Source organism: Ammospiza nelsoni, chromosome 3 (genome assembly GCF_027579445.1).
Source record: "Ammospiza nelsoni isolate bAmmNel1 chromosome 3, bAmmNel1.pri, whole genome shotgun sequence".
NCBI lineage: Eukaryota > Metazoa > Chordata > Aves > Passeriformes > Passerellidae > Ammospiza > Ammospiza nelsoni.
Window position 1 is genome coordinate 56,514,948 of NC_080635.1, and position 12,417 is coordinate 56,527,364.

At 37.5% G+C, this 12,417-nt stretch overlaps 1 protein-coding gene across 1 annotated transcript in view; it reads left to right on the forward strand.

The window, feature by feature from the left end:
• SYNE1 (spectrin repeat containing nuclear envelope protein 1) overlaps positions 1–12,417 on the forward strand; it is a 281,934-nt gene that overhangs the window by 221,433 nt on the left and 48,084 nt on the right. Inside the window, exons 112-121 of the mRNA XM_059468351.1 lie at positions 418–594; positions 1,199–1,354; positions 4,110–4,265; positions 5,012–5,182; positions 5,821–5,954; positions 7,371–7,575; positions 8,835–9,017; positions 9,994–10,140; positions 11,178–11,332; positions 11,636–11,783. Coding sequence (XP_059324334.1) covers positions 418–594; positions 1,199–1,354; positions 4,110–4,265; positions 5,012–5,182; positions 5,821–5,954; positions 7,371–7,575; positions 8,835–9,017; positions 9,994–10,140; positions 11,178–11,332; positions 11,636–11,783 — 1,632 coding nt within the window. The remainder of the gene's footprint in view (positions 1–417; positions 595–1,198; positions 1,355–4,109; positions 4,266–5,011; positions 5,183–5,820; positions 5,955–7,370; positions 7,576–8,834; positions 9,018–9,993; positions 10,141–11,177; positions 11,333–11,635; positions 11,784–12,417) is intronic.

The window sequence follows — 12,417 nt, forward strand, 5'->3', positions numbered from 1 at the left end:
ACACAGAAGTGAGGCTAACCAGTCTGTAGTTCCCCAGATCTTCCTTTCTTCCCTTTGTAAAGATAGGAGTGATGTTTTCCCTTTTTCAGTCATTGGGTATTTGCCTGACCACCATGACTTTTCAAATGTGATGGAAAGTGGCTTGGCAACAGCATCAGTCAGCTCCCTCAGGACCCTGGGATGCATCTCATCAGGTCCCATGAACTTGTGCCGATCGAGCTTCATCAAGTGGTGCTGAACCCTCTCTTTTCTTACAGTGGGAGGGACTTGTTTTCTAATTCCTGCCCAATTGCTGAAAGACCCTTCTATACAGTGTGATAAAGATGTAGCTGTTGAACATTTTTCCTCTGTTTTGCAGGAAGGTGAGAAATTGTGGTGCTTATGTGCTGCTTTGTTTATTCAATTTTTTTTTCCTAGGGTTTCAAGATAGATTTAAATTGCAAACAGTTGACTGTCGACTTTGTGAACCAGTCAGTGCTACAAATCAGCAGCCAGGATGTTGAAAGTAAACGCAGTGACAAAACTGATTTTGCAGAACAGCTCGGAGCAATGAACAGACGTTGGCAGATCCTTCAAGGCCTGATAACAGAAAAGGTAAAGAAAATAAACTATCTGCTCTGGAGTGAACTTTCAAAATGTGTAGAACAATAAGATAGCAATGGTTGAAAGCCTCTGCAGGTCATCTAGGTCAATCTCCTGCTCAAACAGAGCTAACTTTACAGTTAGCTCAGAGGGGACTTGGTTAGCTGAATCTTGAAAATTTCCAAGGATAGATTCCACAGATTCTTCTGGGTAGCTGATTCATGCTTAACCACTCGGGTGGGGGACAAGTTTTTGTCTTGTTCCCAATAAGGATTTCCCATGTTGCAACTTGTATTTGTTATATCTTCCCCTTTTATTTGATATCCCCCAGAATAAGCTGCCTGCATTTTCCCCATGCCTCCCTATAAGGAGTGGACAGCACAGTGAGCTGATTCTTTTGCCTTTTTTTCCCCAAGCTGAATGAAGCCAGGGTTATTATTAATTCTATAAAAAATACTAGTTACAATTTAAATTTGAATGTATATACTGTTTTTAAATTCTGAAAGTACTGAATTCCAAGAAGGCACTACTGTGCATTGGTTTTCAATGATTTATATAACTGACCCACCAATAAAGATAATTGTATGAGAATGTATATACTAATTTTTCTTTTCAGATTCAGCTCTTGGAAAGTCTGCAGGAATCCTGGACAGAATATGAAAATAATGTGCAGTGCCTAAAAACTTGGTTTGAAACCCAAGAGAAGAAGCTGAAACAGCAACAAAAAATTGGAGACCAGGCTTCGGTGCAGAATGCTTTGAAAGACTGTCAGGTAATGTCTACTTATAAATAATAATGTTCTCTTTCCAGGAGTTTGAAACCACACTTGATAAATCCATATGAAATCTTCATATTGGTGAAGTCAGTGGCTCGACTCTTCCTGACTTCAGTAAAGGAGAGATTTCATTCCTAAGGTGCCAGCAATAAAAGAGGAGGAAGGAGCTGTAATGTTTCAAAGTTGCTTAAGACCAACTAAAGTCATCATTATTTCTACACTGGACATTTCAAAGCGTGCCAGGCATACTGAACTAGAAGACTGTCAAAGGAAGATGTTGTCATATCTGTTCAGCAAGTCTTATGGGTTTTTTCTGCCTTTTCACTATCTTTCCTCCACACCCCACTTTTTTCCATTCTTTTTCCTTTTCATATGTTGCACCTGACTATTCAGAGAAAAATTCTAGAACCCAAGGAAGTTTTAGGCATTCATTTAGAAACCTGGGAATTGGTTTTTTGTTGGATTTTTTTTCAAATATTTAACTATCCAGAAAAGGATAGAGAGTCATGATTATGATGTGCAAAGATGAGATGAGGCAAAATGCAGCTATACATAATGCACATAAGTTCAAAACCACCGCAGTTTTTCACATGGAATTCATACAAGGATGACACAGCAGTGTTGTGGCTGTATAGGGTATCACAGTTTTCTCTGAACAGCTTACTCAGAGCAGCCCATATATAAATAGTAAGAAGCTTACCTCTGGAGCTTTCGGGCCAGAGTTAAAGCTTGCAGGTATATAGGCAGAACAGATGCTTCTGAATTTATAGACAAGGCCTCCACACAGTATCAGGCATCACATAATTTTTGTTCAAAATAATTTTGTCCTACCAGATACCATATCTGGTAGGACAAAAACCAAGTTTCACACCAGATCAAATTAAAACTCCTTCAGGCCAACTGAATGCACAAAATCTTGGTGTTCTCATCCCCATGAAAGGGATTGAGGAAGTGTGTTTAAATTTATGTGTCTCTCCTGCATTAATTTAATTCATGGGACAAATATAATCTACCATTCATCTCCTCACAAAGAGAACAGCTGTAAATTCAAATGAAATCTATAAAAGAATTTGCTATATATTCACCAGTACATTAAACCCATCTTTGTTTCTGTAAAGGCAAATAGGGTGGTTAGTCCAGATATGTTAGAGGTCAAATTTTTTTCTGAAATTGCTGACCTGAGTTTTCAATCTGTCTGAAGTGCTTAGTTTTAATTCGGGTATCTTTATGGTTTCAGCACAATAAACCCATACAACTAAAGCAAGGGTAATTTAACATAGCCTGACATAATCAGCAGTCTGCTTGGCTGGAGTTCAAAGCTGAATCTGATTTATCACCTTTTTGGTTCCTTTTGGTCAGGGAAGTTAGCAAATACACTTGGGGAGTTAGTTATGAATGACAAGACTTCGATCAGCAGAGAAACAAATTGTTTAAGAAATAACTGTGTCAGACACTCCCAGATATCCGGTTCAACTAGTACAAAAGCTGGAGTTTATTTATTAACCAATGCTAGTTGCTGCTTGGCATCATATTAATAAGTGAACTTAAACTTTTTTTTCCTGTCAAATAATGCATCTTTAATTCAGTTATGAGTTTTAAATTGTGAATAAAAAAGCCCTTTTCCAAGAGAACCAGAAATATTTGCTGGTCTTGCATTTGAAACCTTTGCCTCTTCTGAATTTTGGAACAACGTTGTATAGAGTTAGATTACTTTTTTCAGTGCAAAAATGCACTTTTTGGAAAGTCAAATTTATTATGTTCAACTTTGAAGTGTGTGTTGTTGTCAACTGGTTAAAAATGACATATAAGTCTGGCAGCACTCTGGAACAAGGTCATGGCTAGATGTTTGAGGAAATGTGAAGTAATACAGGAGAAAAAAAGGCTGAGAATAAATAGTGCTGCAAAAATGCTCTCACAAATATGTATATAGACAAAAGTGTGTCGTATTTGTGCAGGGATAAATTCTATTTATTCCAAAAACTTTCCCAACTATCTACAGTGTAAAGTCTCTTATGGCAGTGGTTCGATTGTTGTGTTTTGGGATTCAGAGGGAGTGAAATTTATTGAAAGACATGAGGTTTCAGGTTGACCAGGTTCTGTTGTATTCTTTTCTTTCTCTGTTGATCTGTTTCTCTCAGTGAGGAGAGGCTTGCGAAAACGACAAAATAACCTGAGATCACATGGTGTGCTAGTAAATGTAGGGCTAACACAAGGTTGTAATCACCTCACAGTCTGCTTTCTGTATCATACTCACAGGTGAACACAAATCTATGCTGGCCTGAAGCCTGCTAGCCTTACTGCCCCACTCTGCTCAGACTCAGTGTTTGTGCTGCCTGAAGCCCCAGAGCTTCCCATGTGAGTCAGAGCAATGCAGGACTTATATTGATCTGCCTGCTGTGAAATTATATAGGTAGTTTCCCAGCTAGGAATGACTATTTTCAAGGAATTTTCTATTCTTACAAGAGAGCAGAAAATTAAACAGAAGTTTTATGTAGAGTATGTGCTTCTATTTAAACCAACAACAAACTGCCAGACTTTAAAGGGAACATAAAATATTCAATGAAATTGCTGATGAGTTGTGAATGCCTTGAGAATAAAAAGTCAAAATATGCCAGCATGTCTCCTATTTTTTAAACTAAGGAGGTTAAGGCCATCCTTTTTATATCAAGGTATTATTTAGTCAATTAAACTCAGGTATCTTTTTTATGGTTTTTTTTGTTTGTTTGTTTGTTTTGTTGTGGTTTTTTTTTAGGAATTAGAAGAATCAATAAGAACTAAGGAAAAAGAAGTAGAAAATGTAGAAAAGAGTGGTCTTTCTTTGGTACAGAACAAGAAAGAAGAAGTCTCTTCAGCTGTTATGAATACACTGCAAGAAATTAACCATTCCTGGGCCAATTTGGATCATATGGTAAAAGAATTCGTAAGGGGAAAAATTTCACCTCTAGGAATAAGGCATGGAGGAGAGGGAGAATTAACAGTTGCAGCTACTGGATTTCTTCTGTGTTGTAGGGGAAGAGATTCTGAATCATGTCCCTCTTTCCATCTCTAGCCATCAATCCCCAAGTTTGTGTGTACACATACCACATGAAGTGGGTATAATATTTTTTATTTCAACAATGATTTTAGTCATTCTAAGTGAAGCTTTTTGGATGCTTCCTGATATTTAGTGTAAAGGTACCAAATTATTTTCAGATTATTTTCAATCCCACAGGTCTCACAGAATAAGGAAGAGATCAGCATTAATTTTCAGCATTCAAATTCAGCATTGATCGACATTTGTCTGCCTTCTCAGAAGGAATGCAGTGTGTTAGTGCTAGCCTCTCTGCTGATTTCCATAGGCTGATTTCCCTACCTTAGGGATATGTATAGTCTGAAGGAACTTCCTTGATCTACTTTGGACCAAAGTAAAATTGATTTTGACATCTTTACTTTGGCCCTTCCATCCAGCCTTTATAAAATGAAATAGAACTTTATGCTGTTCCCAGTGTAAACCCAGCTGATGGTTGTAAAAAGTCTTCATTATCCAATAGGTTTAAAATTAGGCATTTAGGACAATAAGCATGTGAGATCCCAAGGAAGAAAATAATTTAAACAAATCCCAAATAGCTTGAATGCGTTTAATTTACTTTTGTGTTTTTTCCTCCCTCATCCCAGGTTAGCCAGCTGAAGATATTGTTGCAATCTGTTCTTGATCAGTGGAGCATTTACAAAGTGGCTTATGAGGAACTGAACAGTTACCTGACAGAAGCCAGATACTCTTTGTCCCGTTTTTATCTTCTTACTGGTTCTCTGGAAGCTGTGAAAGTCCAAGTTGATAAACTTCAGGTGAAAAGAGTTAATTTTATCTGAAATTGCATGGATACAGATAACTGTAAGGTTTTGGCTTATAAGAAGACATACTGGCACATTAAAATCACATGACATTAAGAGAACACATTGTAAACCAGCTACTGCATGTTTCATTTTGCAGAAAAAATAATTTGGGATAGTTGTTTTCTTTTTAGATTTTTGATGTTCTTTGTAATTTTGAGCCATACCATCAAATTGTTACAAGTTTTTAAATCATGCTGATGGCCATAAAAACTAAAGGTTCTCATGCTACTTCATCTGGCTTCAGAGCTACAGGTGCATGTTGACATCACATTTTTAGCCCCCCACTAACCTTCCAGTAGATTGATGATCAAAGAAAATAATGTTCCAGGAGCTGAGACACTCACATGATCAAGTAATTTACCATTGTAAAAAAATCGTATTATTTACCATTGTAAAAAAATAGCGTATTTTTTTACAATTTACCATTGTAAAAAAAAGCCTATTTATTTTAAACAACTTATTTATATGAAGCACATGAAATCAAGTTTTTGTTCATAATCTAATGCAATTGGTGCATACTATTTTGAAATGCTTCTACATTGTGGAATTTTATTAACTCATGGCTTTGTTTCATTATTATTCTGCTTTAGAGCCTACAAGATGAATTGGAAAAACAGGAGAATAGCTTACAGAAATTTGGTTCTGTGACCAATGAGTTGTTGAAAGAATGCCACCCACCAGTGACTGAAACACTTACCAACACTTTGAAAGAAGTGAATATGAGGTAGAAAATGTCTTTGTGTTAAACTTCATTTTCAGTAGCAAATCTGTATTTATCCATTATCCAGTTTTCCATTATCCCTGTTTTTCTTATATTTTATTGTTTTAAGTTCCTGGGGTTACAAGAAGTTTATTGGAACAGGCAGGATTATTCCTTCTGCCAAGGACTGAATTAAAACTCTCATTTACTCGTCATAATAAATGAAATACCTTCTCCAGTGAGCATTTGAGTGTGAATGTCAGTAGTTTTTCTCTGTGCTTCACTGCCAACCAAGATTTATAAATACCATGCTGGAAAATAATACTGCACTTGAAATTTGAGAACTTTATCTGAAAATTTTTTTGCAGTGTTTCAATGGTTTGCATCAGCTTCCTAAAATTTTAGGTTGCTATTTCTAGTTGTAGGAAGGGCATCATAGACAGGAAGATCTAAGCCCCTCACCAGCACCTTGGCAAACAGCTTCCCCAGCTTTGAATTCAGGCAAGAACTAGTAAAATGCTTTACTCAGATACAGGAAGGGAGGATTCAGAAGAAAAAGGATAGTTTGGTGGAAAGCTGGGAAGTTTTTTGAAAGCAGAATCACATTGAATTTATTTTAATCTGTGTTCAGTCCTGTCCTAGAAACTGGAAGTGGGAGGAGGGATTATTAAGATACCATAGAATTTAACCGTTTAAGTGATGGCTGGCAGAATTTTTGCTCCAAAATCTTTGCTTTTCATCATATATAATAATACTTGATAAATACAGTGATTTTCTGTGGTAAGGAAACAATTAGGCAGTTTGGTAACTACGACCACATTTGAGAAAGCACATTTGTGTTCCTGGTTGCTATTAGAGAAAAAAATTCACTGAGAAGTTATTATAGAAAAGAATTCAAAGGGAGATTAGATATTTAATTGGATAATAGAAATATTAAGATTTTTAATATATCTGGGAGTATTTTACGAGTGAGTTACACAGAGCTTTATGAGTAAATACTGCATCAGAGTTTGAGAGAAAATGGCAGGAGAGGAAATGGTGTCTAGTTTGCAACTGTTCTGGTCCTCTTAGGCCCTTACAGGAATCTGCTATTGGCAGTGCATGGGTGGTCATGGATGCCTTGTAATGCTGAGGGTACTAAGTGGAAATAGCAGGAGGTTCACTATAGAAAGTTGCTGCAGCTCTGACCACCAGCATTAATAAACAGCATCCAAGATGTAGCACACATCACACACATTGTGACAGCTCAGAACAGCCAGGTTTGGTATTGAAACAGAAATTCCTTGGTATGGTATTATTTTCACCAAATGTCTGTATCTTGATTATTGCCAATTTTTCTAAAAGTCGAGAGACCGTGGGAAATAGCAGAGAGAAAGAGGGACACAGAGATTGTTATTGTGGATTCCCAGGCCTGGGTCACTGACACAGTCTCCTCCCCAGGTGGAACAACCTCCTGCAGGAGGTTGCAGAGCGGCTGCGTGCCAGCAGGGCCCTGCTCCAGCTGTGGCAGAGGTACAAGGACTGCTACCAGCAGTGCTCTTCCACAGTGCACCAGCGAGAAGAGCAGACCAATGAGCTCCTGAAGACTGCAACCGGCAAAGACATCGCTGATGATGAAGTTACGTCTTGGATTCAGGACTGCAATGTATGTTCATCTTTGCAGCTTTTCTCAGCTCTGTGGGCTAAAAAAAAAAAAAAATCTAGAAGCTCTCCATTGCTGTAGTTGGTGTTTTGGAATCTTGTATACTATATATTTCATTTTACTGATGCAGACTAGGCATAGGATACAGCTGCATGTATGCTACCCAAATGTCAATGAGCGTCTCTAAATTTTGATCCCTCCATTAGTTGTTGTTATGTTGTTTCAGAAGCTTGTATCGAAAGTCTTCTGTCTGGGGAAGGTGGGTAAATTGCATCATTTGATTCAGTGTTAAGGTCCTGTTTAATGAAGGTATTTATGCTTGTGAAAGTGTCTCTACCAATATAGTCAAAGGATTTTTGAGTTTCTTTCTATTATAAGCAACTTATATCTCTAAGTTCCTCATAATAGAAAGAAACTCAAAATCCTTTGACTATATTCCCACCAACCAAGACTGCTCACATTTTCAGGAAGATGGAGATGTCTTTATTCTTCCCTATGGAAGGACCCCATTGTCTCTGAAACCTTGAGATTCTTCCTTTTTCAAGATTGTATCTCAAGGCAGCAGAATACTTTATCTCCTCTCTGTGCTTACATTTTGGTTCTTTTCAACTTAAATTAATGTTAAGTGTCATTGAACAAAAAAAAAAAAACTAATTGTCTCAATGTAAGCAAAACAATTGCAGTGAGAAAAAATATTAGTGTTTAAAAAATAAATATGTTCACGATCTTTTGGAGCATTTCTGCCATAATGAGGCACCATGGACTGGAAATTGAAATTGTTTGGTTCAAATAATTTATTTCCTGGTGTCCCATTCTATAACAATTATGTTAGGTCATTTACAGAAGTTATTTTTTCAGCCCTCCTGGTAAATCATAGCAGGAGGAAAAAGGAGGCCTACACCTGAATCAATTCACAGAGATGGCTGCCACTGCTTAGGACCATCATTTCAGTAAATTCAAAAGATTTCTTTCAACAGTTATTGCCTCATCAACAACTCAGGTTTGCTCAAAGGTAGTTGAGCACTGTGTTTTTTCAGTTCTTTTCTGTACAGGTTCTTGACATATTTTTTTTTTATTCTTCAAGTCATACAGAATGTAACTGTAAGTTAAGAAAAGTTTGATATTGAAATGCAGTAGTGAATTAAAGTTTTCCTTACAGTGCCTGAGTTCAGTCATTTCATTCTTCCTTTAAATCAGGGGATGATGATACCACCAGAGTGTCAGCTTAACTATTCGTGTCCTTATTCAATGTGTTGCAACAGGATGTACTCACAGATCTGAAAACAGCACAGGAGTCTCTGGTTGTTCTTCAAGAACTGGGGGAGGAGCTGAAAAGCCAGGTGGAGGCTTCAGCAGCAGCAGCCATACAGTCTGATCATCTCTCTCTGAAGCAGAATCTGTCAGCCCTGGAACAGGCTCTCCGCAAGCAGCAGGCTGCACTTCAGGTATGTAGACAATGTTTACAGTCCTCAAATGTGATCATCCTGTGGTTCCTGAAAACATAAATTAGCTAAAGCTGCCTGGGAAAAGAGGATACTGTTACCTGTTAGCTTTTCCTAGACTTCCCTGGAAGCCAAAGCTGAGTGTAGAAAATATGCTCAAGTCCAGCAAAGAGACCTTGTAAAAAGGTGCAAATTCTGGGATAAGTATAGCAAACCTCATGCAGGAAAATGTCTGTCTGGAATGCCAAGGTGGCCATGTTTTCAGCACACAACAATAGCGCATCCACAGCTACTGCTCCCCTGAAATCAACCACTCTTCCTGTCTATTTCTTCAAAAGAAAAAGAAATGAGAGATTCCAGATATTGTGTAGAACTGATTTTTTGCCATCCCTGTTAATGTCAGTGGCCAGACTGACACCTACCATTTGTGCCAAAGTCTGTTTAGTAGATGTTGCCAAATTGCTTGTGTCACCAGGGTCTAAAGAAGAAAAAAGGAGTGGAAGAATGTACTTCATAGGAAACTATTTGGATTAAAAAGCCACAAAGGTAGCAACTTCTGTTTGAAGAAGATTTACTCAAGAAATCTAGCAGTGTCACTGTTTTTATAGTATCACTGTACTGTGAGGAGACAAAACACAAAAAAAAATTTAATTTAACATTGCAATAAGAGTTACTAGTTCTCTCTTCTGGCAATAAATTAAACAGAGGAGTTTCTTTCATAAAAGAAACCTAGAAATTATTATCCATTTCAAGGTAAGGAGACATTTATGCACTTTGCTGAAATGCTTCCTTTGCTGTGATCAAAAATCCTCTCCTAACCTAAAGAAAATCCAGCTAATTTTGCAGTATGCAAGCAAAGCAGCAGTTACAATTGCTCCTAGCCAATTCAACTGTTTGCAAATATATAATGAGATAAACAGCAGTGTAAAGGAGGCCATGAAGCTGAAGTTATTAAACTGTGGATCCTTTTGTATTCAAGGCTGGAGTCCTGGACTATCAAACCTTTGCCAAGAACCTGGAAGTCCTTGAGACCTGGATAACAGAAGCAGAAGAAACATTGAAAGAACAGGATCCCAGTCACTCATCTGATGTCTCAGCAATACAGAGTAGAATGGAGCAACTCAAGGTGACTAATAAACAAAAGAAATGCTGGGGTTTTTCTTCTGTTGGCCTGGTTATTTGTATGCAGGGTATGCACAGATGTCATATGTGCACTCTGTAGGTGGTAAAGGACTATCACTCATGAAAAGTGTAAGAATGAGAAATTGAAGTTTGACGGCAGTCAGGGAATGATTGTCACATTGCCCCTGAGTAAAGATGAAAAGGCAGTCAAACTGTTCAGAATAAAATTAATAATAGATCAAAATAGGCATGGAAAGTAGCAGCGTTGGAATATTTCCTTCTTCTTGTTTTCTCTCAACTTTTTTTGAATTTATTCAATCCCTGTCTCATTGTTATATCCTTTAGGTATGAAGTACTTTATACATTTGGGTAACTTGATATACTGAAGAAACAATCATAGTGTGTACTGTGTGATTTCCATTTAAGGTCTTGCACACTCTTCTTTTTTTGGATCTTCTTTTTTCCCTCTCCTTTTTTCAGAGCCCATGACAGGAAGTTGGTGAACTTTGCCATCTAGGCTGTTTTTGTCGTTGGAATCTTCCATTCTTTTTCCATCAAGATTAACTAAAGACAGAATTCCACTTTGTATATGCTAAAAAGCAGAGCATTTTCCATATGGAGTGAATTGAGTATTTCTGTGCTGCAAAACAAAACCTGAAAATAAAAATCTGAATTATTTCAGTGCGAATTTACCAGCCTAGAATTCATGCTACGAAACAAGGAAAAAGTCACTTATTTTGACGGTATAACCACAGGGCTTTCAACACCAGCCTGCTTCTTCAGCTGTGATCTGTAAATCATCAGTTCAGCAAAACACTTCAGTGCAATTTGAGTATATTTCTCTGCACACTTTTAAACATGAACACAAGTTTTCTCCTGGTCTGGGACCAGAAGATGGATACTGGATAATTTTTTCCCTGGCATAGAGGTTGCTTACCACTAGGTGGCAACCAAGGCCGTTCTAAATCTAACTGAGTGCTAGTTCATAATAATAATGTAATTCATGAACTTCCCAGTTATCACTTTTATTGTTTGTTGCAGAGTCAAATGCTGAAGTTCAGCAGCATGGCCCCTGATTTGGACCGTTTGAATGAGCTGGGTTACAGGCTTCCTCTGAATGACAAGGAAATCAAGAGGATGCAGAACCTGAACAGACATTGGTCTCTGATCTCATCTCAGACTACAGAGAGATTCAGGTGGGGATAAATAAAGATTTATTATTTCTACCATTTTCTACAAGTTATACCTTTTGCAGAATATAAAGATGTTTCGGGTATTTTATTGACCAAAGTTCCTTTTCTTTGGTGTACTTATAAATAAAGAGCAAAACCATTGAACTGAGATGCTCATTCTTGGCTCACTTTTGCCGCAAATTAGCAGGATTTGAAATGAGTGGGACTGCTACTTTTCTAAATAAATAAATGAGGTAGCTAAGGGGGAAAGGTGTTACCCTGATTTGGAATTACCTGAATCCCTCTCTCTTTCTTTCTTTCTTTCAGTAAGTTGCAGTCTTTCTTGCTGCAGCAGCAGACCTTCTTGGAGAAATGTGGGACTTGGATGGATTTATTAGTTCAGACTGAGCAGAAGTTGGCAGTAGAGGTTTCAGGAAACTACCAAAGGCTTTTGGAGCAACAGAGGGAACACGAGGCAAGTAATTATGTCTATTTATACATCGCTAATACACATATTATTTATACATAGAAGGAATGCACATTCTTTTTTTTGAATGATACAATAGCATGCCTTGAATTGTATTTGTGTGCACCATATGAGGAAAATTTAAAAACAGAAGCATGCAAATATGTCAATTATAGCCAGCGTGAAGGAGGACTCGAGTGTCTGTGTAATGCATCATTGTGCCTATGAGTGCGTGTCCCCTGCGTTTAGTCTACTTCAGATTCATTTGTACCAAGGACACCAAAGCTCCTTAAAAAACCTAGCAATTCTCATGTTGTTTGGCTCTTTGCTTTCACTCATAACTGGAGAAAAATCTCTATTCTGATTTTTTTTTATTTTTTTACTAAGTTATCAACACATATAGCATTTGAAAAGCATACTAAAGGAAGATTTTTCGGTCAAGTACTGAGTTCTACAGTTCACCATGGGGCCTGCATTTGATAACATTTCCTTGGAGAGCAAATTCATTTGGTCTTTGCTGTATGCTAGAGTCATTTGTTTGTAACAAATCAGGAGCTAGCACAGCTTTTGCTGCAGGGAAAAACTGATTCAGAGTTTTTACTAGTACTAGATTCAGAGTTTATGATTCTTCTGTGAAGTCAAG